Source organism: Loa loa, assembly GCF_000183805.2.
Source record: "Loa loa unplaced genomic scaffold supercont3.78, whole genome shotgun sequence".
Lineage (NCBI taxonomy): Eukaryota > Metazoa > Nematoda > Chromadorea > Rhabditida > Onchocercidae > Loa > Loa loa.
In genome coordinates this window covers 183560-209065 of record NW_018108258.1, presented here as the reverse complement: position 1 = coordinate 209065, position 25506 = coordinate 183560, and the positions used below count along the sequence as shown (strand labels likewise).

The 25506-nt window shown below is 35.3% G+C and overlaps 2 protein-coding genes across 2 annotated transcripts in view; one reads left to right on the top strand and one right to left on the bottom strand.

The window, feature by feature from the left end:
• Positions 1-177: 177 nt before the first annotated feature.
• LOAG_04082 (hypothetical protein) lies at positions 178-570 on the top strand (the record flags this gene model as incomplete). The annotated part of the gene is made up of 1 exon (XM_003139619.1): positions 178-570. A coding segment is annotated over one exon (309 nt), but the record flags the coding sequence as incomplete, so codon positions are not given.
• Positions 571-3083: 2513 nt separating this feature from the next.
• The window catches only part of LOAG_17458 (bmkettin), a gene marked incomplete at its 5' end in the record, with an annotated part of 31407 nt that continues 8984 nt past the window's right edge, over positions 3084-25506 (bottom strand). The window contains 53 exons of the mRNA XM_020450119.1: positions 3084-3237; positions 3749-3849; positions 4023-4187; positions 4269-4457; positions 4597-4754; positions 5136-5275; positions 5461-5721; positions 6063-6245; positions 6890-7060; positions 7513-7543; positions 8004-8128; positions 8217-8394; positions 8813-9027; positions 9477-9647; positions 9800-9952; positions 10049-10126; positions 10444-10612; positions 10980-11208; positions 11438-11717; positions 11873-12106; positions 12233-12356; positions 12517-12704; positions 13043-13205; positions 13374-13630; positions 13798-13986; positions 14075-14215; positions 14396-14587; positions 14975-15079; positions 15343-15561; positions 15757-16030; positions 16173-16342; positions 16435-16560; positions 16760-16995; positions 17261-17354; positions 17525-17698; positions 17914-18128; positions 18300-18443; positions 18630-18884; positions 18990-19162; positions 19343-19509; positions 19622-19850; positions 20156-20369; positions 20486-20706; positions 20974-21190; positions 21360-21530; positions 21862-22053; positions 22134-22277; positions 22590-22704; positions 22803-22939; positions 23105-23285; positions 23595-23848; positions 24114-24258; positions 24589-24792. Of these exons, the coding sequence (XP_020306254.1) occupies positions 3100-3237; positions 3749-3849; positions 4023-4187; positions 4269-4457; positions 4597-4754; positions 5136-5275; positions 5461-5721; positions 6063-6245; positions 6890-7060; positions 7513-7543; positions 8004-8128; positions 8217-8394; positions 8813-9027; positions 9477-9647; positions 9800-9952; positions 10049-10126; positions 10444-10612; positions 10980-11208; positions 11438-11717; positions 11873-12106; positions 12233-12356; positions 12517-12704; positions 13043-13205; positions 13374-13630; positions 13798-13986; positions 14075-14215; positions 14396-14587; positions 14975-15079; positions 15343-15561; positions 15757-16030; positions 16173-16342; positions 16435-16560; positions 16760-16995; positions 17261-17354; positions 17525-17698; positions 17914-18128; positions 18300-18443; positions 18630-18884; positions 18990-19162; positions 19343-19509; positions 19622-19850; positions 20156-20369; positions 20486-20706; positions 20974-21190; positions 21360-21530; positions 21862-22053; positions 22134-22277; positions 22590-22704; positions 22803-22939; positions 23105-23285; positions 23595-23848; positions 24114-24258; positions 24589-24792 (9399 nt within the window). The 3' untranslated portion in view covers positions 3084-3099. The remainder of the gene's footprint in view (positions 3238-3748; positions 3850-4022; positions 4188-4268; positions 4458-4596; positions 4755-5135; positions 5276-5460; positions 5722-6062; positions 6246-6889; positions 7061-7512; positions 7544-8003; positions 8129-8216; positions 8395-8812; positions 9028-9476; positions 9648-9799; positions 9953-10048; positions 10127-10443; positions 10613-10979; positions 11209-11437; positions 11718-11872; positions 12107-12232; positions 12357-12516; positions 12705-13042; positions 13206-13373; positions 13631-13797; positions 13987-14074; positions 14216-14395; positions 14588-14974; positions 15080-15342; positions 15562-15756; positions 16031-16172; positions 16343-16434; positions 16561-16759; positions 16996-17260; positions 17355-17524; positions 17699-17913; positions 18129-18299; positions 18444-18629; positions 18885-18989; positions 19163-19342; positions 19510-19621; positions 19851-20155; positions 20370-20485; positions 20707-20973; positions 21191-21359; positions 21531-21861; positions 22054-22133; positions 22278-22589; positions 22705-22802; positions 22940-23104; positions 23286-23594; positions 23849-24113; positions 24259-24588; positions 24793-25506) is intronic.

The following is a 25506-nucleotide window of genomic DNA, read 5'->3' as shown; positions in this document are numbered from 1 at the left end:
GAGAGAGAGAGAGAAGAGAATGATTGGTAACCATATCATCATCAACTTTCTCTTCTCATCTGTGCAATAACTACTTCATGGCGTGGGCTTAACTCTTCCTTCCCTTTAGACTGATAATGTTGATTTGTTGTTTATCAACTGAAAAGCTACCCTTCAACCTTCTTCAAACTTCAATTTCAACAACAACAACAAAAAAAAAGTCTTACACAATTGTTTCCTTCTCTTTACATTATTGCTAAGATAACTTCTCAGCTTAACATTCACAAAAAAAATGAAATGATACACATATTAATCGTTCCCGCAACATGTTCCATCCTCAGATACACACATACACACATACACACACACATACACACATACACACACACATACACACATACATACACATACACATACACACACACACACACACACACACACACACATACCGCATCTTACGGAGATGATATACTCTCCACGTACGTGAGAAATAAGAGTATTGTTTAATGTGGTTTTACATAGCATTAAACGTACGTGAACGACGAGAATGTTATTTAACGTTTAAAATTAAACGTATGTAAACAATGGGAAGAAGTGTAGTTGTGTTTAGTTTTGTTCTAAATAAGCAATGATATTTTTAGCATTTACATATTTACATACAAAAGTAAATTTCAAGCCAAATATCATCGATGAGTGATAAAATACAAATTTTTAAGAAATTAAATCAAATAGAATATAACAAACAAACTTTATTCTAACAAATGTAACGAAAAATAAATAAATAAAATCAAACACATAACTTAATGAAGCTTAGGGAAGTGACAATTGTATGCTTCAAATTCAATTTAATATCATTACTTTTTAATATTTTCATATTTTTTAAATTATTTTCCAAATTTTCATCACTTTTACAGGAATTTGATGCAACAAAAATGTCAATTTTCTAATTTTTTATTAGGAAAATATTTGTAATTGGGAAAGTATGATTCACAAATATATCAGAAATCACAAAAATTAATCAATTTATCAGTATCTAATTTTAATGAATAGACTTTTCTGCAATGGAAAAATTAGTTCTAACCTCATTTTTTAAATTTTGCATTTAATGAATCCATTCTTGTTTCTTTTCTTTAAGAGAAATAATCTTTGGTAATATTCTAAGAAATATCTAAGAAAGTTTTATCAATCATTGCTTCAAAGTTTTCAAAGTTATGAGATACAAATTTTCCAGAATAAAAACCAAAGGTTCAAACAATAAATTTTAGCTTGGCTCATTCGATCTTGGCTCATTCGCAATCATTAAGCCTAATTTCAAATGTCATTTTGCTATTTCTTCTTATAACAACTACTCTGTGCTTTTTTTTCTACCAAATGATCCAAGAAATATGTGTGGAAGGAATTTAGAAACTTCTCAGTCTCTTGTGGAACTACTTTTTTTTTTTTTTTTTTGTAGGATGTCTCACTTAATCACTAGCTGAAGAAACAGTTGTTTTCTCATTGGTTCTCTTTAGAACTGAGACCGATCGAAGCTTCATTTAAAAAAAACAGTCAATTTAGTAGTTTATTTTGGTAACAAAGGAAAGGAAAAATGTGTTCCGAAATGGATTATAAAGAGAGATATGTTATGAAATCGTTTTACAAAGAATTTAATTCTTGAATTTTCCTCGAAAGTTGAACAATTTGAGTCATTCATTATTATCATGTTATGACTTTCTAAACATATTTTGCAAGCATGTTCGATATTTCAACTTACTTAGATTCAGAAAGATTTCAATCAATCTATCAATCTACATAGGTCAACACAAGTACTTAGGAACTTTCTTGAACTTAAATTCTTTCTGAAATTTAGAAAATTCAACTATAAAACGACTTTCTAAAAAAAGATTCAGTTATTTTGAACTGTGATAATAATTGGAAGTAGCATAGCTACATCGTCATTATATTTTGTGTAACAGATCCGTATGACGAGATTTTCTCGATCATTTCGTTACTGATACTTCCCGTTTGGTATGAATTGACTCTTTTTGTAAACAAATAAACAAAGTTTTGGAAATTTCATCAAGGTAATGAGAAATTGAAGAAAAATTAATTTCGGAAAATCATGGAATATATAAACAAATTAAAAATGTCAATCCTACGAAACAAAGTCTAAAATTAAATATTGGTATAATATTTAAATTTTTTTGCATAACACTACCATCCAGACATTTGTGATCAATCTTGACTTTTTTCTGAACTGACTATTGATTATGCAATGGAATAGTGTCGATATGGAATAAAGGAACGCAAGTGTGAGAATAATTACCATGTCTTAATCATTATTGACAGAGAGTAAAACAAGTTTTCCAGCTCATCTTTTAAATAAAAGTCTTGGTAACCTTGTAAAACATAAGATGATACTATTCGAAAGTAATATCCGTCAGTTTGGACACCAGATGTAGCTTACAAATATTTTAGCTTGAATTGAATTAGTTCATTCAAAGACTTTTTAGCATTCATTTGCAATAAGACACAATTTTACAAGGAATTTATTTTCATTTAGATAGGTAAAAAAATAGCAGAAATACTGCTCTCCAATGCAAAAAGTCAAAAAAAGTAAGGTAAAAATACAGTTGGTTGAAATTTTAAACAGAAACTATAAAAGACATACTGGCAAAAGCCTAATTCTTTCTGACAATACAGCTTACCAAAACAATTATTGAAAAAGTCTGCAAGGCAATGTTGCAAAATAACTTCTGGCCGTAACGTATAAATTCATGTATACAAAGGCCACAAAATTTGAAGGCAGCCTTACAAATGGCAATATAAGTAGATATAATTGCACTGGTACAGCATTAATATGCACAACATAAATTTAGCAATAAAAGAAAAATTTCTCACCGCAAAATTTAATATGGAAAATTAAATCTACAAAAGCAAAACATAACTGAACAACAGTCCATAAGAAAAAACATTGAAAACCAAAACAAAGAAAAACAATACGAGTGCCCAGAAATTAGGACAATAATCAATCAAAAATCAATACTCGAATATCTGAAAACTCAGGTAATTCATTATAATACTACAAAAAATTCAACCATAAAAAAGATGATATTCGAAAATCGGTGAAATAAGATACTTCTATCGGAACTGGATTTTGAGTTTTGCTTGACTCTGGGCAGCGCCCAAGGGATTGCGAATTGTTATGATATAATCTCCAGCTTCTGCTTCTGAAATTCGTTGTAACTCCAGAACTGCTTTATTACCAATCAGTGATATCTGAAAAAGCATTATAGCACTCAGTGTTTACATATCACTAAATTTTAGGAATATCACTAGCTCATAACTGTAAATCCCGTATTTTCACGCCATATTACATTTTCTATATTCGTATGATCGTTTAAGAAGTACGGCACTTCATTAATTTGTTTCTTTTGTTTTACTTTATTTCTCTATGCCTTTGACCGTGATTTGATGGTTTGAATCGCTCCCAATAGTGAAAAAGGACAGTGAGAGCTTGGAATGTAAACTTTCCGCTCAGGACTGAATAAAATTAATAGATTTTAATCGCTCCTTTACTTTTTTAAGAGTATCCAACTTATTTCAGTTACGCTTAAGACTTGCAGTGATTTCAAGTCACATATATTACATTGTCTTCGAATTATTTTATCACAAAATTCAAGTTTCTTGATGAGTTTGTTAAGTCCCGAAAAGTTAAAGCAGATCAAAATATATAAGCAGAATTAAACAGACAGAATGATAAACATAAAAATTTAATGGAAAAACTAGCCTTATGATTCTGTCCATCATAAAGGGGTTTTCCATTAAATTGCCATGCGACGGTCGGTTGTGGGTTACCTGATATTTCGGCAACGAACTTTACCGTATGTCCTGGTGGAAAAAAAAACCGTAGTTAAGACAATGAAAAATCCTTCTTTAAATCAGGTAACACGAATGACACTAATGTGAAAATCTTAGAGATATGAAAATGGAACAAAAGAAAATGAAAAATCATTCTAGCTGGTTGTTTTAATGTTTCCTCAGGATAATCATCTTAATTTCACCTGTTCGAGCGGTTATATCCGAAAGTTTTAAAATAAATTGCGGTGCACCAGAAGAAGGAGCTTTTTTCCTCATTTGAGTGCTCTCAGTAACAGTACTACTCGGTACTTCTCCAGCTGCAGAAGAAGATGCTGCAGTCGTCGTTCGCGTAATAATACCACTTTTTGCTGCAAACAAATACATTATTTTAATCCCCTGTACAGCTAATCTCTTAATTTAGTATCAAAAGAAATAGTATGAGTACTTACGCTGTAAAAGCAAGTTGGCGACGCTCGTTGCTTTACCAGCTGGATTCGTTGCTTCACACTTATATTCCGCCACATCATCCTGATAACACTTTGTGATGCGCAGTACAGCCTCACCCTTACCTTGGCCTATTTCGAAATGTTTAGTCTTTTTGATTGGCTCATTATTGCGATACCATCGAATCATTGGTTCTTAAACGACAACGATAAACGATTATCAAAGGCCGTTATTTGATGGATGAATACATTTATATGGTCATAATTTGGTCTTCCTTAAAACTAAATGAATTTTGCAAAAGTTGAAAATGAATAAATACAAAAGAAATGATACCAGGAGAACCAGTATACTTTGCTCTGAATTCAGCGGATGCACCTTCAGCAACTACAGAAGGTTGTATTTGGGACTGGAATCGAGGTGCTTCTAGTCGAGGTCCAACTTCAGCGTCTTTACCAGTTCTTGCCAGTATAACATTAAGACGAGCTTTACATCTGGAACAAATCTTCTAGATTCTTAATAAGAAAATTCAAAGACCTGATACTAACAAGTGTAGTCAGTTATAGAAAGAAAAAAAAAACACTCCAACAATTTCTTATTCAAGTTTCTGAAGTCCAACAACACGTAAGAACTATCTATTTCTCTATGACACGGAAAATTTTCCACACTTATCACACCTTAATCTAGTTCAGTTTAGGAATCAAAAATAACGAGCACATACATAAAACGAATAACAGAAGAAAATGATTCAATCTTGGAAATAAATAAAGAAGAAAAGCATTAGAAATCTCAGACCTGACACTAAAAGATGAAATTAAAGCTGAAATCATGAATTTAAAAAAGTTCTGTAATATATAAAATATTTGAAGGCTGACCTAGATTCACCAGCGCTATTCTTCACAACGCATTCGTAAATACCCGCAAGCTGCGGTAATGTATCAGAGATTATTAACATACGTTCATTACCATTGCTGATAATCTGATATCGCGCGTCATTTGGCAGTGGCTTGCCATCCTACAGCTTCGAGAGTTTTCAAACGGCATATCAAGTTTATTTCCAAAGCAATCGAAAAGAATCTTATAAAAAATAAAGAGTACCTTCATTTCTAGACGTCAAATCATTTGCACACAGTTTCAAGTACTAATATTGTTTCCAAAATGATATTGCCTAATATTCACAGCGAAAAACTGAAAAATCACCTTGAACCAGCTAGCAATCGGTTCAGGATTGCCAGTAACAATGCACTTGAACTGTGACGAAGCATTTTGTTGAACGCGGACATCAGCCATTCGCTGTGTGAAGTTAGGTGCTATTCCATGTTCCATCTGTGGAACAACCGCTAAATTAGCCATCGATTCCTGGGTACCCGCAACATTCGTTACGCGACACATATACTGACCACTGTGGTCTACCTTCAGCTTCCCAACGGTCAAAGCTGAGCTTTTTGGCGTAGTATCGATCTAAGATATGATATAAAGTAAGCTTAAGAATCGGATATTTTTACAAATACTGCTGCTGCTACAGTGAGACGGATACTGGTTAAAAAAAAAAATCATGATAATGGGTCTACCAAATAAAGTTCTGCTTGCGTCATGTTAGCGACCACGTCAGCGAATTTAACTGTCATTAATCTTACGATAATCTCAATCCAGACCAAGAATTTTCAAAATCTTTTGAATGATTCCAGAGTGAAAATTCTTAACAAAAAAAAAAGAAAGAAATTCGAGCATTTTGTTCACTCTATTTTAGTTTCCAAAAGGGTTCAATTTAGCTATTTGAAGTGACCCAAAATTTCAGATACCTGAAATTCGAAGCTTGATTTGATTTCTTTACCATTTCGGAACCACTGTACTGTAATGGGCTCATCGCCGCTAAACAACACATTGAACTGTGCCTGACGTCCGATTTCAGCTTGTACTGGCTTCAGCTGCTGAGAAATTTGTGGCGGTGTTTTCTGGGTTTGCCCCATTTTAGTTGGTTGCGGCTGAAGAACGCAAAAAATCCAATAAAGATAGCAGCTGATTCGATGTTTTTAACAGTGATTTTGAAGATTCAAAAAAGCTACAAACTGGTACAAAGCACAACAAAAAATTTAGCTGTTGTTCCGCATAATAAAACTTAAAAATATTGAATATAAATTATGGACTTCCGCAAAAGGCCATTAAACCACCAGATTTACAAAATCTGAAAGACCAGTCAGTGCGAAGTGTGATGTATAATTATACATCGACAGGAACATGATCCTTTTGAATGAACTTTTAATATCAGCCATCAAACCAATCACTGGTTATCTGCTGGTAGGTTTCAGACGTCTCTTCATTCAATCCGAAGTCTGGCTATGTTGTTAACAGATTGGGTAGTGGAGTTTCAGTTAAAAAATGATCGAGAATCCATAATTGTTTAAAGCTTGGAAAGACATGGAAATATGTCTCCCGAAATGCTTCCATATTATCCAAGCATTATCATTTCTGCAATCATTAAGGCGGCCAGATGAATTTTTGGAAGCCGGGTTAGGTGATGAGTTAAATCATTAAACAGCAATTAACTCACACTGAAGGTTACTGAAAGAAGCATTTTTTATAGTTAAAATATTTGGTTTAGTAAAAAATTCAAATAAAAAGTGCTGACAACAACACGTCGAAGAATACGAAAACCCAAGACTCGTTCTCGGATCCGATTGGCATAATTGTACTCTTTAGGTTTCGCATATTCTTCGGATATCAGATCTTCTTGTTCTGCTAAGTTCATTCCAACTGCATGCTCAGAACGTTCACGGCAAATTTGATATAGTACAGAATGCTAAAGTAATTTTAAACAGTTGTTAATGGAAGCAATAATAATTACTTTCTAAACATTAGTTCTAATAAAGACTCATGAATGATTATGACCATACCACATAAAAAATTTAAAAAATAATATTACAGACTTTCCTAACTTTCAGAAGGTATGACGCAATAAATAGAGTCTCTTGCATTACTTATCTTTTATAAACTTTGGGAGAAAAAGAAAGCTATTTCCATATGAAATTTAAAATATTTTCAATGCTATAAAAAGATATTAACCGGATGTTTGTACTACAAACCATGCAACTCTTTGGAAAAAAAAAGAAGATAAAAATGTGGCTTCAGGAAACACTAGTATAATTTGGTAATAGAAAGACGTATAAATAAGAACGAAAACCACACAAAAGTTATTGCTTTCAGGATGGTACGGAAACCATGCAAAAAGGAGTGCAAGGAAATCCAACTTACTTTCGACGGTATTGTTGATTCCGCAATCTTCCTGCAAAATTGGATGAAATTAAAATGAATACAGTGCTCTAAAATTCTAAAAGTAAAATGAGTCACAGAATATCGATCTTTGCTGCTCCTTTTTTAATTTAATCTCAAATAATGGAAATGGTTAACTAAGCAGGCATTTTTTTGCAGTTGAATGTAATTAAACATAAAGAGAGGTATCAGATGTCTATTTTTCATAAGGCTTAAAAGCGCGCCATTAAAAAAACATGTGAATGTCATATGACTTTCTATAGCAGTTTTAATTCACGATAACTAGATGGTAGATATGAAACGCTTTTAAAATGGGGGTTTATAAAATATACAAAAACTGTTTATATATCCATCCGTTCCCGAGCAACCATTAGCAGAATTTTACAACTTACGAAGAACCCAGTACACCTATGGCGCGAAGCAGCAAAGCCCGGAAGGTCTAACAGAAAGCCGAAGAAAAAGAAACAGCGAACCCTTTGACAACAGCAGGTGTTTCTTTCAGAGGACCACTCTCAATAACTGATGCTTCCGACGGTTTCATTACTTTCGGTTGGAATTTCTGTTTTATCTTTACCTGATCTTTTGCTGGCACTTCTGCCTGGAAATACAGAAACCATGAATTGCAATTGAATCTGTATACTATAAATTTAATGCAGACAAATTAAACTTCACGTAAAAATTTATACCTGCTTGGGTGCTTCCGGTTTTTGTTTCACAGAGGCTAATTTCGCTTTTTCCTTTTCAATTTCTACGTGTTGGGCGGGTGGTAATTCAGCCGCGGGTTTTGGTTTCGCCAACTTAAATTTCACTTGGTCACGCGCCGGTAATACTACTTCTTTCTCTTGCTCAGGTAATCGTCGGAACCTTAAATATTTGAGTGAGGTGGTAAATTTTTACAAGGTTCATTTATGAATATCTGCCCGATCAGTTCCATTAGTGTCTCCAAGGGGAATTTCAAAACGTCAGTTTTTGTCATTCACTGACGAATATCCCTCATTCATTCTTCCTTCCCTTATGAATACTCCTGCTGATCAATCTGCAAGATATACCATGGTTTCTGTCTCTTGCTGTTCTAGAGACCGTCTCTAGGAATGATACAACTGAACTTTTTCTATGTAATTCACTAGACAGAAAAAATTTTTCATGCATGAATCTTTCAAATAAATTAAGCAGACTCTTGGTTACACTTCTTTTCAAACCCGATAGCTACAAATAAATCTGAATCAGATTCAAAATTTCAGTCAAGTAACTTGAACTTTCTGCAACTGCGTCAAATTCAAACCGTGACTCAACGTTGCCAAGCTTTTTTTCGACTGCCCATTGCGGCTTTGATACACTAGAGCCTGCAAGTGCTACTTCCTTTTCCACTTTAGGAGCTGCTCTTAGTTCCACTCGTTCCATCTTTTCCTTCGCTGGCTCATATTTCTCGATATGTCCTGGTTTTAATGTTATGTCTTCCAACTTCATGCTTTCAAAGGTTGGACGAGTTGTCTCAATCTGTATAAAATTTTACATTTATCATTAAACATTAATGCAAAAAGTTCGCATTTGCTAGAAGTGACCAAAGGCTGCCCGGTTAATCAGTGCATTCATAACGGGGGGGGGGGGAGTGCAACTTCAGGCACTAACAACTGTATATGCAAAAGAAGTACACGAAGTAAACGTTCTAAATCTTGTGCTCACTCCATCTCCAGACTTTACTGCTAATGATTCAACCTCTCCTAGAGTGAAAATATAATAATTAATTCTCTGAGACATATGCTTGCCCATGAATCGATACTATCTTGAAATTACTTTCATATTTCAATATGATATACAAATTACAAAGTCAATTCGTCAAAATTCATTTCTTCCAACACCTGGAAAACCTAAATGAGCAACAGTAAAAATCTTAAAGTTGTATATTTATATAAGTTCAACGGATTTTTATTTTTCTGGAAATTTACATAAGTGAGCTGATTGTAGAACTGTTCGTCCTTAGGTCTGGTAAACTTCTCGATAAGTTCTTCACTTTCCAGAGGTTCAGTAGGTGTCTTCGACCGTTCAATCCTCATCAATTTTTGCTGGTCAGCCTTTGGTGCTTTCTCAAATGCTTCGCCAAGAGAGCCTAGAACTTCCTGAAAATTTCGAAAACTGTGAATGAGAGATCGTCCGAGATCCTTTTTCGCTCACCATTTGTAACAGGTAGATCTTTCATTTCATTAGAGTATTTGGGGTAGGACTTTACCGAAAAAATAGATTAATTAGAAAAGTTCAATTTCACTGTAACCTTCTGCCATCTGAATTCCCTCTCGTGCAGTTCGTCTATGGTCATAAACGACGTCGGTTTTAGCTTGATATGTCGGAAGTCCTTGGTCTGATAAACGTCTAGCATAGCGGAAGCAAGTACCTCACCCTCCGAGTTTTTCGCAATTGCAACGATCTATAAATATTCGACCATACACTTACAGCATCAGTGTGGACTTTTTTGATGAAAATAAGTCAGTCACTCAAAAAACTGAAAATTGGGAAAACTTACTTCACCAGCATCTGATATTTTCGTCTTAGAAATTGTCAAATAGTAGATTCCATCATAATGCAGCTTATATCTGCTCCCCTAAAAATAGATTTAAAAAAATTACCATTATTTTTTCAAAAGTATATCTAAAGCAATTTCAGTGAAATTGGAGAAGCACGAATACAAGTATTAACCAAAAAACGGTCTGATGTGTGAATAAAGTTAAAGAAAATTTGAATAAAGTTCTTATAAGTTAATTCAGAATTAGATATGTAGGATATGTCAATCGCGCAAAACGACAAAATGATCCAGCTATAATCTGACTAGCTGATAAGAACTTAGAATGACTAGCACATAAAAACTGAGAAAACGAAATATGCGAAGAGGACTTAATAATCTAAAATATATAAGCTTACATGTATGGCTTGATTTCCGTTTATATACCAAATAACTTTCGGTTTCGGATTACCGATTACTGCACATTCAAATCTGGCAGGTTCATTTTCTACTGCCTGTATATTCATAGGTTTGATTGTAAATCTCGGTGGTTGTTTCTCACGCCGCTGTTCGCTCATTTGTTCGGACCTTAATCATTTAAAAATTTGAAATGCGGATCCGTCGGTGATAAGCATCACCTTATGGTATTGAAGGCGCAAAATACATCTAACATTTCGTTATGCTAAAAAATATCTTTTAGAATACTGAAAGATATTCATTTCTGTTCTGAATGTCCATCGTACCTACAATCACATGTAAAGTAACTAGCAACATTAAAACAGTACGATAAAAGCTTATCATGTACCAAAAGGATAGTTTTCAGCATTATTCTGCTTAGAAACTGTCAACGATTATAAAAACTGTAACCGGTTTTTCGTGGGTTTCAACTAGAAAGATATACACGGTGATATCAAACACCTGAAAAAAAAAGGAAAAAGCAAAAGCAAAAGCAAACCAATACGGCTGATCACCGAGTTTCTTGACATCAGAAACTAGGACACCCTGCGGAAGTTGGCTTTCGGTGATAATGTGTTTAGAACCAGAGCAAGCCAATTTCGCTGATGTTGTTGCCTTCCCATAAGGATTCGTAGCAACACAAGTATATTCACCAGTATCATCGGGTAATGCGTAGAGGACATCTAAACATGCGAATCCAAAATCTAGCATCGAGCGGAATCGATGTCCTACAAGTTTTTTTTTTAAACGGGAGCTGAAGAGAAAAAAATCTCTAAAGATATACCATTAAACGATGGAATTTTGCATCAGAATCAACAAAAAATACGAAACCCCGATTATCTATTTTGGCTTCGCATTATTTTAAAATTTTAAATTTTATCTGCTCGACAATCACTTTTGAAGAGAATAACAATTTAAAGCCAAAATTTCAGGATCTTGCTTACAAAAAAGAATTACCAATCAAAACCGGCTTTCCATCTTTAAACCACTCGATTTTCATATAGGGGTCATTAATCGGTGCAACTTGTGTTTCGAAGCGACAGTAGTCACTCTCCTCAACACCAATATTCGTTAAGTTAGTTTTAAATTCAGGCGGTCGCTTTGTAGCCTCATTGTAAGCATCCTCTTTGGTAAGTGCCAAAGCAACACGGGTATGCTGACGTAAGTGATTCTCGAGATTTTCCATATTGGCCCCAGGTGCTTGCGGCGCAAATTCTACACTTGGTTTTGAAAAGACCTGAATTCAAACCAAAAATTAATCGAATTTCATCCGCCTAAGATAGCTGAATTTTTGTAACCTGAAAACAAAAAAAAGTTTTCCAAGTACGGCGAAATTATAAGGTTCTCCTGAACAGATTTAACTTGAAAAAATTATAATTTAGGAGTCGCTACCGTGACATGAGTTCTAGTGGATGCTTCGCCTTTATCATTCATAGCAACACACTCATAAACGCCACTGTCTTCCGGAAGTGCATAGAGAATATCCAACGTCACGAAACCGAATTCGCATGATGGCTTGAAACGGGAAGCTTCCGCGAGTGGTTTGCCATCTTTCAACCAGTTAATTGTCAATTTTGAATCATTGATCGGCGAAACACGACATTCCATGTGGACAGAGTCACCTTGCTGTAATGAACCAGATTTTTTTTTTCTCGGATACCGTGGTTTCACATTGTTTATCGAATTGTCGGTCCCATTTTTGAACATAAATCATCCATAGAAATGTTCGTTCGTCCAACAAAGAAACAATACCTCAACTCCATCAATGTTTTCAACGAGAGGTTGAATTATTTGTGGTGCATCAATCTGAATGACGGATGCAACTTCTATATGACCAACACTTTCTGCTTTTCCTTTAGAATTATAAGCTATACACCTGAAAAATTCAGTGTAAATTCCGGGGTCCCTGTACACGATCCAATAACGACAGGATGCAGAGATCAATAAAACATCCAGATCAGGATCACTAAATTGTATCTTTGAAGCACAAATATTAAAATATGAGTAGATAGCAAATCAATCTTCTGTATCCATACTTGTATTCTCCGCTATCCTCGGTTATCAAATGCTTAATCAGCAATGTGGCAACACCAAAATCGTTTGACATATGTATCCTATTTGAATAGGGTATAGAATGCCCATTATGAAGCCATTCGATACGAAGTGACGGGTCACCAATTGGTTGCAACACACAAGTAAAAGCCGTTGCCTCTGCTTCATTCATCTAGAATTACCACATACAGAGCACCTGACAACTTAAAATGAGTTGTTAAATCGTACAAAAGCAAGTTTCAAGTTGGGAGCAGAAAAACCACTTGCACTACTCTAAAAGTCTGGAAATGCAGATTTACAGTTTGAACAGAGCGTGAAATCAGGTTCCCTAACCTACCCAGTCTTTAAAATGTAGTTTATATTAAAAAGTCACATTAAAATCCCACAGTTCCTACGTACAAAATTTCCGAATGACAATTATAGAAAAACATATTGTAAAATTTTAAAGTTGCAATGAAATTTATATTGTAATAAAGAAGCTTCATAACGTTATTACATTAATTCCATTACCTGACCAAGATCAATGAGGTTTTGGGTAAAGTACGGTGCATCAAACTCTCTGATTGGTTGATCCAATTCATCTCTTGGCCGATGGATATATTCTTCTAGTTTTTCAATACGATCTTTGCCTTCAGCAGTACTCTGCCAATCAGAAACAATACCACCCATACCTCTGACCTGGAATTACCGACTATTCACTTATATAAAGTGGATTCTTTTCGCGAAAGTCATCCACATTCCTCTCTAGAAGATGAAGATATCAATTTAAATGTCTATAGAAGATCGTAGCGACAGATGATGAAAGTAATGAATGCATATAATAGAAATCATAACTTTAGACTTTACCTGCATATCACATGATGTTTCAGCTTGTCCTTTCCTGTTGCTTGCACGACATACCCATTTGCCCGAATCTTGTGGTTCTGCAGGTATCAATTCTAGAACCACAAAGCCAAAATCATGGATTGCTTTCATACGAGCTGTATGTCCAACGGGCTGTCCATTATGGAGCCATTCAATTTTTAAGCTCGGATCACCTATTGGTTCCACTCGTGCTTCCAAATGCGCCAGCTGTCCTTCCGATAAATTTGTCAACGACTGCAAGAAAAATTATAGCTTTGAACAGAAAAACAATTTTATGGAAACAGATTTTATGACAGTATACCAATTTACCAATATAGTATTCCAACCAAAGTATACCAATTTCCAAAAACCAACAAAAGCATTTACTAGAACGAATTTTTCGAGATCAAGTAAATCCAAACCTGTAACTGGGTTAAGAACTTTGGTGCTTCATAATCAAACTCAGGCTTCTCAGGAACCGGTGCTTTTGGCGCCTCAATTTCAGCGATTTTCTTGTAAGCGCCAGACATACTATCTGGGAGTTGCGACTTCGTGATAATCTTCTGCTTCGAGTTACATTTCAGCTGTGTGCTGGTTACCGCCTCACCAACCTGAAATTTTTGACATTTAAGGGCTTGATTAGTAGGCCGAGAATCGAAATAATTAATCAGTGATTCTGCAGTTCGAAGATGTTTTAACCTTGTTAATGGCACGGCATGTATATTCACCCGAATCTTCAGGATATGATGGCGATATTTCCAAGACAACAAAACCAAAATCACTGATTGTTTTGACACGACTTCCCGTCTTTAGCGGTTTTTCATTCAGGTACCACTGGATCTGGAAAGGAAGTTTGAATCAACTCAAATTAGAAGTGTTGGGAAAAAATCAAGATATAAACTATACGAAGCAATGTATCGTCACACTCCATATGTTCTTAATTCTGTTAGGAAGGAACTGAAAAATTACTAAAATGATATTTTAAAAAATATTTAAAGGAAGACATTTAATGAAAAGAACCTGCAATTGATTATCATTTAGTGGTTCATATCGAGCAGTGAAATGAACACGATCTCCTTCCTCACAAACGACAGGAGCAGAAAGAGGTTCAATAAATACGGGAACAGTTTTTTGCTCTTCTGCAGCTTTCTCTTCTGGTTTCAAATGCAGATTATATTCAAGCCGTTCAATTGCTTTTGCCTTACCTTCATCCTGCACAAAGAAAAAAAATATCAACACATATCTTCAAGTATATATAACAAACAGACAAAGTCGTCATAAATTATAAAGGGTATTTACACTAAAAAGGGTATATATACTTATTCAGAGGAAGTATATACTGAATATAAGCGGCATTTATCAGATTGCTAGCAATATAGCAGTAGTTACAATCCTTTCGCAAGAGAGCAGTTTAATAAAAGTTTATATACTAATATAAGCAAACTTCCTGCGATAAATGAAATAAATTTTACAAATTTCGCTTTCAAATCTTTATAATTCGATTAAGAAGTTATTCGGTTTCCCATCGTAATTATTCAGAATGCATTTTTAAAGACAATTTAGCTTCGATTTGATAACAAATCTATAGGTCTAGGTCACCTGAGGTTGTAGTAGGAGAGTCTCTTTTGATGCAATTTCTAAAACAGTTGATGAGCTCGCTTCACCAGCAGAATTAATAATTTTCACAGTGTATTCACCAGCATCCTGGAACGGCAACAGAAATTAGTCTAAAATTATACTCCACATTATATTATTTTAGGTGTTAATATTCCTAAAGAACGCAAATGGCACGAATACAACTATTAATTTAAAGAAAAAATTTTCTGGTCGCAGCTTTAAGTCAAATTGTAAGCAGGGTATGATAGGATAGTAATACAAATTCGTTTCGATATTTTAATGCAGTTTTAAATTCGGATGTTGAATATCTATATTTGTGGTAAAGGATATGAGAGAACAAAAAGTGAAACCTGCGCAAAAAGATGTAAGATATCAAGTATTGCAAAGCCAAAGTCCTGCACCATCTTATATCGATTTGCATGAAACAAGGGTTTGGCATCACGGAACCATTCTACTTTGAGACTTGGATCATCAACTGGTGTAAACTGAGCTTCTAAGTGAGTGCTGTCACCCTCGGTAAGACCTTCTGGTTTCTTTAGATGAATAGCAATTTGTGGCGGACCGAAGATCTGAAAATAAAGAATCCTTGAAGATTTTTAAGCTGAAATCAATGAGATCCATAACTGACTAAATTATAATTGAAAGTTTTCGGCTTACTACTACCTGCTGTCATTGTCTCTCAGTGTTATATGTTTGAAAAATGAATATTGATGATTCTTATTATTCAACTCTTTGTTGACTAATAATTAGTCTTTAAAACTAACTTTCGGTGGAGCTTCATCAGGAACTGGTTTCTCAGCTTCCATTTCCATAATCCTCTCAAGACTCTGCGGTTGCATCGAGTCAAAAACGATACTTTCTTTGCTTAAAACATTAACAGATGCAGAACTTTTCGCTTCGCCCACTTCATTCGACACGACGCATGTCCATTCGCCACTGTCCCGTGACTCCGCTGCGCTTATATCCATGATAATCCAACCAAAATCGTTAATCATCTTTATCCTTGAGCTTGCCGATATCGGGTTTCCATTCAAGAACCTGAATAGGTAGAACAAATAAATACAACTTTGTCGAAAATCCTATATACGGAAAAATTTCCAAGAAGACAAAAATACTCATGCCAGGTTACTAACAGGTTTCCGAAGGAACAAAATTGCATTTATTTCAAAAATATATTCACCATTGTATTTTGAGATCAGGATCATCTATTGGCTCTACAGTAGCTTCAAAGTGAGCTGGCTGTCCTTCATACAAATCGCCTCCAGGGCTCTGGATATGCGTAAGAAATCTAGGTAATGTTTTAGGAGATGGAGGCATTTCGGGTCTCGGTGCTTTCGGTGCTTCCAATTCCTAAATTTAGAGCATCATAACACATATTCAGTAGTTAATTACGAAAAACTGAAATTCAGAAAAGACGCAAAATGAATGTTTGGTAGAATAACCTGTATTCGTTTCCATGACTCTACATGCTGGGTATCCCCATATACTGCATCTTTTGGATGACATTTCAATGTAGCACTGGAAACTGCCTCACCATTTTCGTTTGTTAAGCGTAATTGATACACACCCTATATTTTAAAAAAATGAAATGTAAAGCAATTAATTCGAAAAGAAAAAAACTTTCATTTCCGAAAGATTCAAATCATGCCTAGCAAAACAACAGCGATGCCTCTGTCGTGATAGTAATAGCCGATTTCGCTCTTACTTTCATCACTACTGATGTCTGGAAAAATAAGTCACACTTGATCACCAAGATATAAGTCATACCTGATCTTCAGGATATGTATAGCCGATATCCAAAGTACAAAAACCGAAGTCCCGCGAAATTGCATATTTCGAACCATGTGCCAGCGGCTGGCCATTTCGAAACCAAGTAACTTGCAAATTGGGGTCATTAGTTGGTACAATGACCGCCTCGAAGCGCGATGGTTCACCTTCACCACATTCAACATCCGAAATTTGCTCGTGAAATGATGGAGCTTCATAAACTGGTGGTGGTGATTCTGCAATGCCACGACAATCACCAACAGATAAAATGAAATGCTGCCGATTAATGGTAACAGAATTCACAGAAAAATTTTTAAGCATCTAAAAGCTAGGAAGTTCTAAATCAGTTAGGTTTCCTTCAAAGAAAAAGGCACATGTAGGAGAAGACTCGTGTATTTCAATATTAAGGAATTAGTATTGAAATATATGAGTCTTTTTTCCAGATGGAATTTCGGGATTCGACAAAGGTGCAAAACTTGTATCACAGCTAGTCTTGCTTACCCGGTGCCTTTTCCTTTGGCGCTTCAATTTCTTGGATTCTACGCCATGATTCTTCATGCGCAGTATCCAGCAAAATGTCACCAATACCAGCGACCTAAAATTAAATATTCTGTTCATAACAATAATTTGTGCTTACATTGCGACTACAAAAGACAAAGTAATCAAATTAAATGTTATAGTATGCACATGATGAGAATAAGGAATAACAGGATAATTAAGTTTTCAAATACTTCACAAAATTTTGTGATCAAACTTTGTAATAACCTTAATAGATGCAGATGAAGCTGCTTCGCCCTCACTGTTTATAATCTTAAGGGTGTAAATACCATTATGATCTGGATTAACACCACCGATGTCTAGGGCTGCCCAACCTAGTTCGCTTCTTGTTTTCACAAGTTGACTGGCACCAAGCGGTTGCCCATTGCGTAGCCAGATTGCCTTAACAATTATCAAAAATGATTAGAATACAGTCAGATCTATTCAATAATTTTTATGAAATAACGAATGTAATTTCCAAATTCGTGGAAAAATTTCACATAACTCGATAATAAGTTGACACCAGATCGACATTTAAGCGCAAAGAATTTAATGGAGAAGTTTCGACATTTTTGGTGTTTTTTTTTGCTGCACAAAAAATGAAAATAGAATGAAACCTTAAGATCTGGATCACGGGCGGGTTGGAATGTTGCTTCCAGATGCACGACTGCACCTTCAGGAATATCAGTTGCCGATTCAAGTTGCGTGAGGAAGCGCGGTTTCTCTTTTTCTACCACTTCCTCAATTTCTTCAACTACTGTCGGTATTTCAAGAATCTGGATCTTTTCCCAAGATACAGGATGCTGAGTATCACGCACAATCGATTCGTAACCTTAACATAAATGACCTGATTTTTATTGTTCTTACAAGGAGAAACAAATAAGTTAATTTGCATTTACAGCAAAAGCAAAAAAAAAAAATTGTTTAAAGATTCTGTTAAAAACACTACTGCTTTCTGAAGGATTGAAACATTAAACATTTAAAGGTAACAATAAAAACTAACCAGCAACTTTCACTGTAGCACTAGTAGTAGCTTCACCCTGCTTATTTATAGCTTTGCATGTGTATACTCCAGAATCTTCCGGAAGAACATGGACGATTGTCAGCGTAACATTTCCGAAATCATTTTCATGACGATATCGATTTGCTGTAAATTCCAAAAAATGCAATAAAACGGTCGTAAAGGAGGCCGAAAAATTCAAGAAAACGAGAAGTGGCGAATAGTTTAAATTCTTCAACTTCACTTCTTATAATATCGAAAAGTAACGATAACGATAACTTTCCAAAAACCAGTACGGGAAATGAAACATTAAGTAAATTTTAAAAAATTTACAATTTTTCAAGGAAGCGCCATTCAGGTACCATTCGATTTTCAAATGAGGATCACCAATTGGTTCCACATATCCAACCAAATGCACAATTTCACCCTCTTGCAAGTTGTCAATGTTATCAAAGGCTTTGATCCAATTTGGTTTGCCGAACTCTGGTTCGGGTACTTCCAAGCGAACGTTTTTATCGATCGACTCCAATTCTTGAATTCTTTTCAAGGAATCTGGATGCTGAGTGTCCATTACCAAACTATCCGCACCTGAAATGAAGACCCCAAGTTTGAACTGGATACATTATTTACACTTACTATGACAAGAGAACTTTCGTTCCATTTTAATCTCAAACATGAACTTAAAACAAATACCCAAGATAGAGAGATTTGCGCTTGTCACAGCTGCTCCTTGTTCATTTACTGCTTTACACGAGTAGACACCTGAGTGATGTGGATAAACAGGTGAAATGCGCAAAGTGACACATCCAAAATCATTGGTCATTGTGTGCCAGCTACTCTGTTGCAATGGAGCCTCATTATGGAACCTAAAGACATTAAAGTTGAAAACTGAAAATCATCGATTCCTTTGAATGAACTGTGAAGAATGAAATGTACAAAGTGAATTATTCATAATCTTTTCGCTTTTTTTCATTCTATCAAAAAATTTCATAAAATCTAGTATTTTGTATTATAAGCAGTATCAAAGCTAAAAAAGTGAAATTTACCATTGAATTTGTAATTTGGGATCATTAACGGGTATAACTCTTGCTTCGAAAAGAACAGCACTCCCTTCTGGTACATCAGCCATACTTTTCAAGGGTTGCGTGAAAGTCGGTTTTGCATAAACTGCCGATTCTGGAGCAGTAGGCACAGCCTTGGGTGCTTCAATTTCCTAAAATCAACAGGATGATATGATATTCAAGATCCTTTAATGTTTGACATTCACCAGTATTCACCAATCTCTTCAGTGTAAGTAATAACTTATTTTGAGTGGAATATCGTACTTGAATTCTTTTCCAGCTTTCAGGATGTTGTACTTCCGCGAGGACGCTTGCTCGAGTCTGACACTGCAAATTACCAGATGTCCGGTCCTCGCCTGCTGCATTTCTTGCCAAGCAACGGAATTCACCAATATCTTCCGGCAAGACATAATGTATGTCGAGGGTTACCAAGCCAAATTCGTTTCTCATTGAAATACGGCTACCAGCAGATAGTGGTCGACCATTATGAAACCTAAAAAAGAGTTAAAGGTTTTTCATAATTTAATTCAAAATACATAAAAATTTAGTTTGCGGGAAGATACCGAGAACACAAAACTAATTAGACTAAAATGAAAAAAGTAAGTAACTCCTAAAATTCTCAATCTTCCGTTCCCCAACATCATTCGGCATTGAATGGTCAGAATTCTCACAGAACCTGAGAGTAGCGTCGAAATATTTTGGATTAAGCAAAGTCACTTTGCATCAATTGTCTTCGCAATATGGCATTTAAAAGTTATCGGAGTTTATGGTAATCTCATATTTCGCTTCCAAACTTACCATAAAATTGCCAATTGTGGATCATTAATTGGTTCATATTGTGCTTCAAAGTGTGCCGGTTGTCCTTCGATAAGATTTTCATTGGAATTTAACTGTCGAGTGAAATGAGGTGGCCCATATTTAGATTCCGGAGCCTCTTCAGGCCTCTTTTTCGGTTGTTCCAGTACTTGTATCTTTTGCCAACTACTCTCATGCTGCGTATCACCAAGAATGGCTGAATATAATAGTTTCTACTCAATTTGAAAAATTTTGAACTTTCCAGCTCGAACATCATCACCTACATATTTCAGTTCTTTTTCTGGAAATTTTATTAGAAATTGCATCTCAAACCTGATCTGGTCTCAACATAAAGCTGTCCTTCTGCTTGATCCTGTCCTTGTTCATTTGTTGCTACAACCGTGTATAAACCAGTATCTTCTGGAACAGTATATGAAATATCGAATCCGATGAATCCAAAATCAGATGTGTGGTGGAATCGATTACTGTTCAGTAGAGGAACACCGTCTTTGAACCACTGTATTCTCATCTTCGGATCGCTGATTGGTGTTACCCTAGAATGTTGAGTAACTGGAAAATTTCTGTAAGCAAAGTGTACGGGGGCTGACCTTCGATCCTTTCGAATGAGATTAAATAATATTAAAATCAGATGTCGTGTGCATACGCAAATTCATGACCACTTACTCTGAATGACTTAAAAAATAGATGCAAATCTTTTTGTAAAGGTTCGCAGGAGAATGTTAGAACTTATTTCGTGTAACTAGAAATCTGCAAATTTCAGTCTACATTTAAGCTTGATCTTGTATGGAAAAAAGCAAAACCTCGTTTCAAAGTGTGCGGGCTGGCCTTCGATCCTCTCGATGGATTGCAGTGGCTGTATAAATTGAGGTGCCAAAGGTTTTAATTCCGGTGTTTCTGGTGCTAGTTCCTTTGGTGCTTCAATTTCTCTAATTCTTTGCAGGCTTTCTGGATGCTGGCTTTCACTGTTGATTACTGTCTTGCCGATAACTTTGAATACTGTTGTTGATTGAGCATCTCCTACAATTAAAATTTTTTATGACCAAATATGATGGCCATTAATAAAAAAAACAAGACGCATAAGACATCTCCTGAAAAACTTTAAATTTCAGACTTCTTTGAATACAGATTTTCAAATTAGACAGTTAAATTCTAAAAATTATTTAATAGACATCGGAAAGGAACTTACCTAAACTATTACTCGCTATGCATGCCCACTCTCCGCTATCTTCAGGAAAAGCATAGAGAATATCCAATGAAACATATCCGAAATCGTGTGTTTTCCGAAAACGATGTCCATTTGCGAGTGGTTGTCCATTTTGATACCACTCTACTGTAAGTTCACTATCGCTTGTAGGTTCTATCTGAAAAATCTTAAGTTGAAAAACAATTTTAAGTCCAACGTCCAGATCGGTCTGATTATTGAAATCGGCGACTTCCAAAAAAATGATTAATGAAATACTCGTTTAAAATCCTCGAGAAAAATGTATATTCCGACTCAAATGAAATTTAACTAAGTCGTTTCGAGTGTTATACAGGAAAAATAGTAGTTATATGCTAAGAATAAACACAGAAAAGAAAAAAAACCAGATCATTTCATCTTCCTATACTAATTCCGTCAGTGAAGATCTGCATACGAATATATGTTATCTTTTCAGAAACAGATCCACTACAATTAAGTTTAATGAAACCAACCTGTCCCTCCAGATGAATAGGTTCACCTTCAGTGAATTCACCAATTTGCGCTGGCAGAGCCACGATAAATCGTGGTGGTATTTTTTCTGGTTCAAAGTAAATTGGTTCTTGGGGACGACGATTTTCTATGTCTTGAATTTGATTCCAAGATTCTTGATGTTGAGTATCCAAAAGCAGGGATTCCGTTGCTAAATATATATTTCTTAGAGCATTCAAATGTGAATTTAGCAAACTATTCTACACACACATTAAGCAAATAACAACAAACGCTGGCATGTGACGGTGCATGATGTTGTTGCTTCCCCAAATTCGCTAACTGCTCGGCATGAATACATTCCTGAATCTTCGCCATACACAGCCAGCAAATCCAGCGTCACATAATCCAGATTACGTGCCGGCATGAAGCGACTTCCTGAAAGCATTACTTTAATTTTAATGCAGAAGAAAATTTAGGCGATTAAAAACGACAGCAAAAAAGATTTCAGATGAACCAAATCGTCACTAACAATTAATCGCCTAAACAACAACACTACGTTTTATAATTTAAAACATGTTTGTCCAAACTTCCTTTGAATAAAAATTCATTTCATCGGAAATAAAAAACTGAAAGTTTACAACATCACCTTCAGTAATGTTTTCTTAAGAACACTGTTCATTCAACGATTCTAAAATAAACGCACACTTTAAATGTTAACTGCATTTCCCTTAAAATTAGATAACTGACCTTCCGGTAATGGTAATCCATTTTTGGTCCAATATACTTTTAATGTTGGATCATTAATTGGTTGTAGCCTACATTCTAATCGAACACTTTCACCATCAACGATACCGTCAAAATTCTGCAAAACATCGCAAGCATCAATTTTCATGAAATTTATTTGAATGATCAGGAGAATTCAAAGTGAAAAATAATACTCTATAAAATGTAATAGCCCACTTGTAGAGGTACAGTGAAAGTTGGCGGTGGAAATGAAAGCTCAGGTGATGGTTCACGTGGTGGTTCATAATTCTCCATCTCCTGTATTTTTGCCCATGATTCTGCATGCTGAGTATCAAGATAGATATTTCTTCGTGCTGCAGAATATAGCCATAAGCATCTAGGTTTTAGTCATGAGAAATTTCTTTTCGAACACAAAAGTCAAAAGTCACATTTCTTTGTTGCATCTATGAAGTACAATAAACAAAATGCATACACTGCATTTCCACTCATGTGATATTACTAATTTCAGTAATACCTACGTTTACATTCGATGAAGAATTCAGTAGTTGCTTCCCCAGCTGCATTGCTAGCTTTGCATGTGTAAGTGCCCGAATCTTCAGGATGAATGTGGAGGAATTCAAGGCCTACATAACCAAAGTCATGCATAGTTCGAATACGCGATCCAAACATGATTGGATAACCATTGAGAAACCATTCAATCTGCAAAGTATATACGAAAGTAAAATGTGGTTTTGCACAAATAATCCAGAATTTTCATCTGAAAAAAATCGAGAAAAAACCCAGATTTTCATGCAAAAAAAAGATTTCCATGCCTGATTTGGAAAAGAAAATGCAGAAATTTTCAAAACATGCTATATATATATATATATATCCAAAACATGTTGTATTTATATATATAACTGTAAATAACATAGGTTGACTTCCTAAAACCAGCCAAATTTAACTGATTTGAGCATCTCGATATAGCAACTCGTGCAGATTTTTCCCAAAAGATAATAATAATATTACCTTCAAATTAGGATCGTTAATTGGCTGCACCATACAATCCATGTGCACTGACTGTCCTTCTCTAAGAACTTCCTTAGGACCGTTCAATGGTTGAGTGAAAGATGGCTTCTCAGGCATCAATTCTTCTTCAGATGGCTTCGCTGGTTGTATTGCTTCAATTTCTTGGATCCTTCGTAAACTTTCAGGATGTTCGGTATCCATGTAAATATTTTTCAGTCGTTCTACATGGAATTGTGTGCTTGTCTCCGCACGACCTATAGCAGAAAACTAGAATACTTTTCGTGTTCGTTTTGTCAAACTGAACTGATCTATATAAAGCATCCAAAAATTTCACAGCAGAGGTATCTGGGGGATCTCCAGTTTCTTTAAACTATTTTCCTTTTAATCCAGTCGTTTCCCAACCTGAACCCAGCTTGATCCCAACTCCGGATTTTTCTTCCTATTTAGAATAAGCACTGTGATGCATAAGAATACTGATGTTGCTTCCTGAAACAATAATCACAGTAAACGAAGAATCACCTTCAGAGTTTGTAACAAGTAATGTATACGTCCCAGCATCTTCAGCGATAACATAATCAATATCCAAAGATACAAAGCCGAAATCATTCATCAAGCGATATCGACTACTGGCTTTCAATGGATGTCCGTTATGAAGCCACTCAACCTGAGCATTTTTAATTTTTTGAAAATCCCGCAATGTTTCTACTTGCTATTTTTTTTCTGAAGCACACAAATAAACGTTCAATGCAGTCCTGAGAGCCAGAATAGCAAGACAAAATCACTACCCTGATTATACCACGAAGCAACAGGCTACTCCTGCATGGTACACAGGCTTTCTGCGCTTCAAAACTGAATTTATCTGTTGATGTCGAATTAATGATCTCCCGTCGATTAGACTTTTTAATCTAATCCTTCTACTTCATTGACAGAAATCTGTCTGTCCAAGTAATTCATAGTTCTGCCACTGCTCTGTCTGCAAAGATGTATAACTTACTTTAAGCTGATTATCATCGACAGGCAAAATTTGTGCTTCTAAATGGAGTGTTTGACTTTCATGTATATTCTCTAGTTGCGGCGGTAGAATTCGTGTAATTCGTGGTGCCATTCGTGGTGCTTCCGGACGCTCATCTGGTGACTGCAACGGCATTTCTAGTTCACGAATACGTTGTACTGAATTAGGATGAAAGGATTCCGTTATCTGAAAAATTGAACTGCGAAAGTGGTTTAGCATTAAAAAAGTTTGAAATTTCAAAATATCTTACAATTTTGAAATTCCAAAACACCTTGCAATCTAGCCAAGAATAAGAATCAGTTCCACGTAAATCTATTTATACGAATGAACATTTCCGCCAATTATCGAATATACTGAATGAAAAAATTTCCTTCTGGTGCCCCGAATTAATATCAAAATATAAAAAAAACTTGAAATGAGACTCAATATTTCGGACGCAACTTCTCGCAATGGAAAAATTAACCAGGACTAAATAAATTTCTGAACAAAAACTAATCATTTTAAGATAGCAAAATACAAACCATGCTTCCTTTAGCCTTACAATCGATATCAGCAACAGATCGTGCTTCGCCAGCTGCATTTTTCACAATTAGGGTATATGTACCACTATCTTCGGGATACATATACAAAATATTGAGTGCAATAAACCCGAAATCATGGCTAAGCACAAAACGGTGAGCTTTCATCAATGGCCTGCCATTTAAAAGCCATTCATACTGAAGAAAGAAAAATGTTAAAACCTCCAGAAAAACTGGAAAAACTTCCCATGAAGTTGTTGATATGATTCCATGGATCAGAGCAATTTTTATTCACTGCCTGATAAACTAGAACCATGAAGTCTTGAAACTCACTATATTATGCTTACTTAGTTCCCAATCAAAAAGTAAAATATAAACAAAG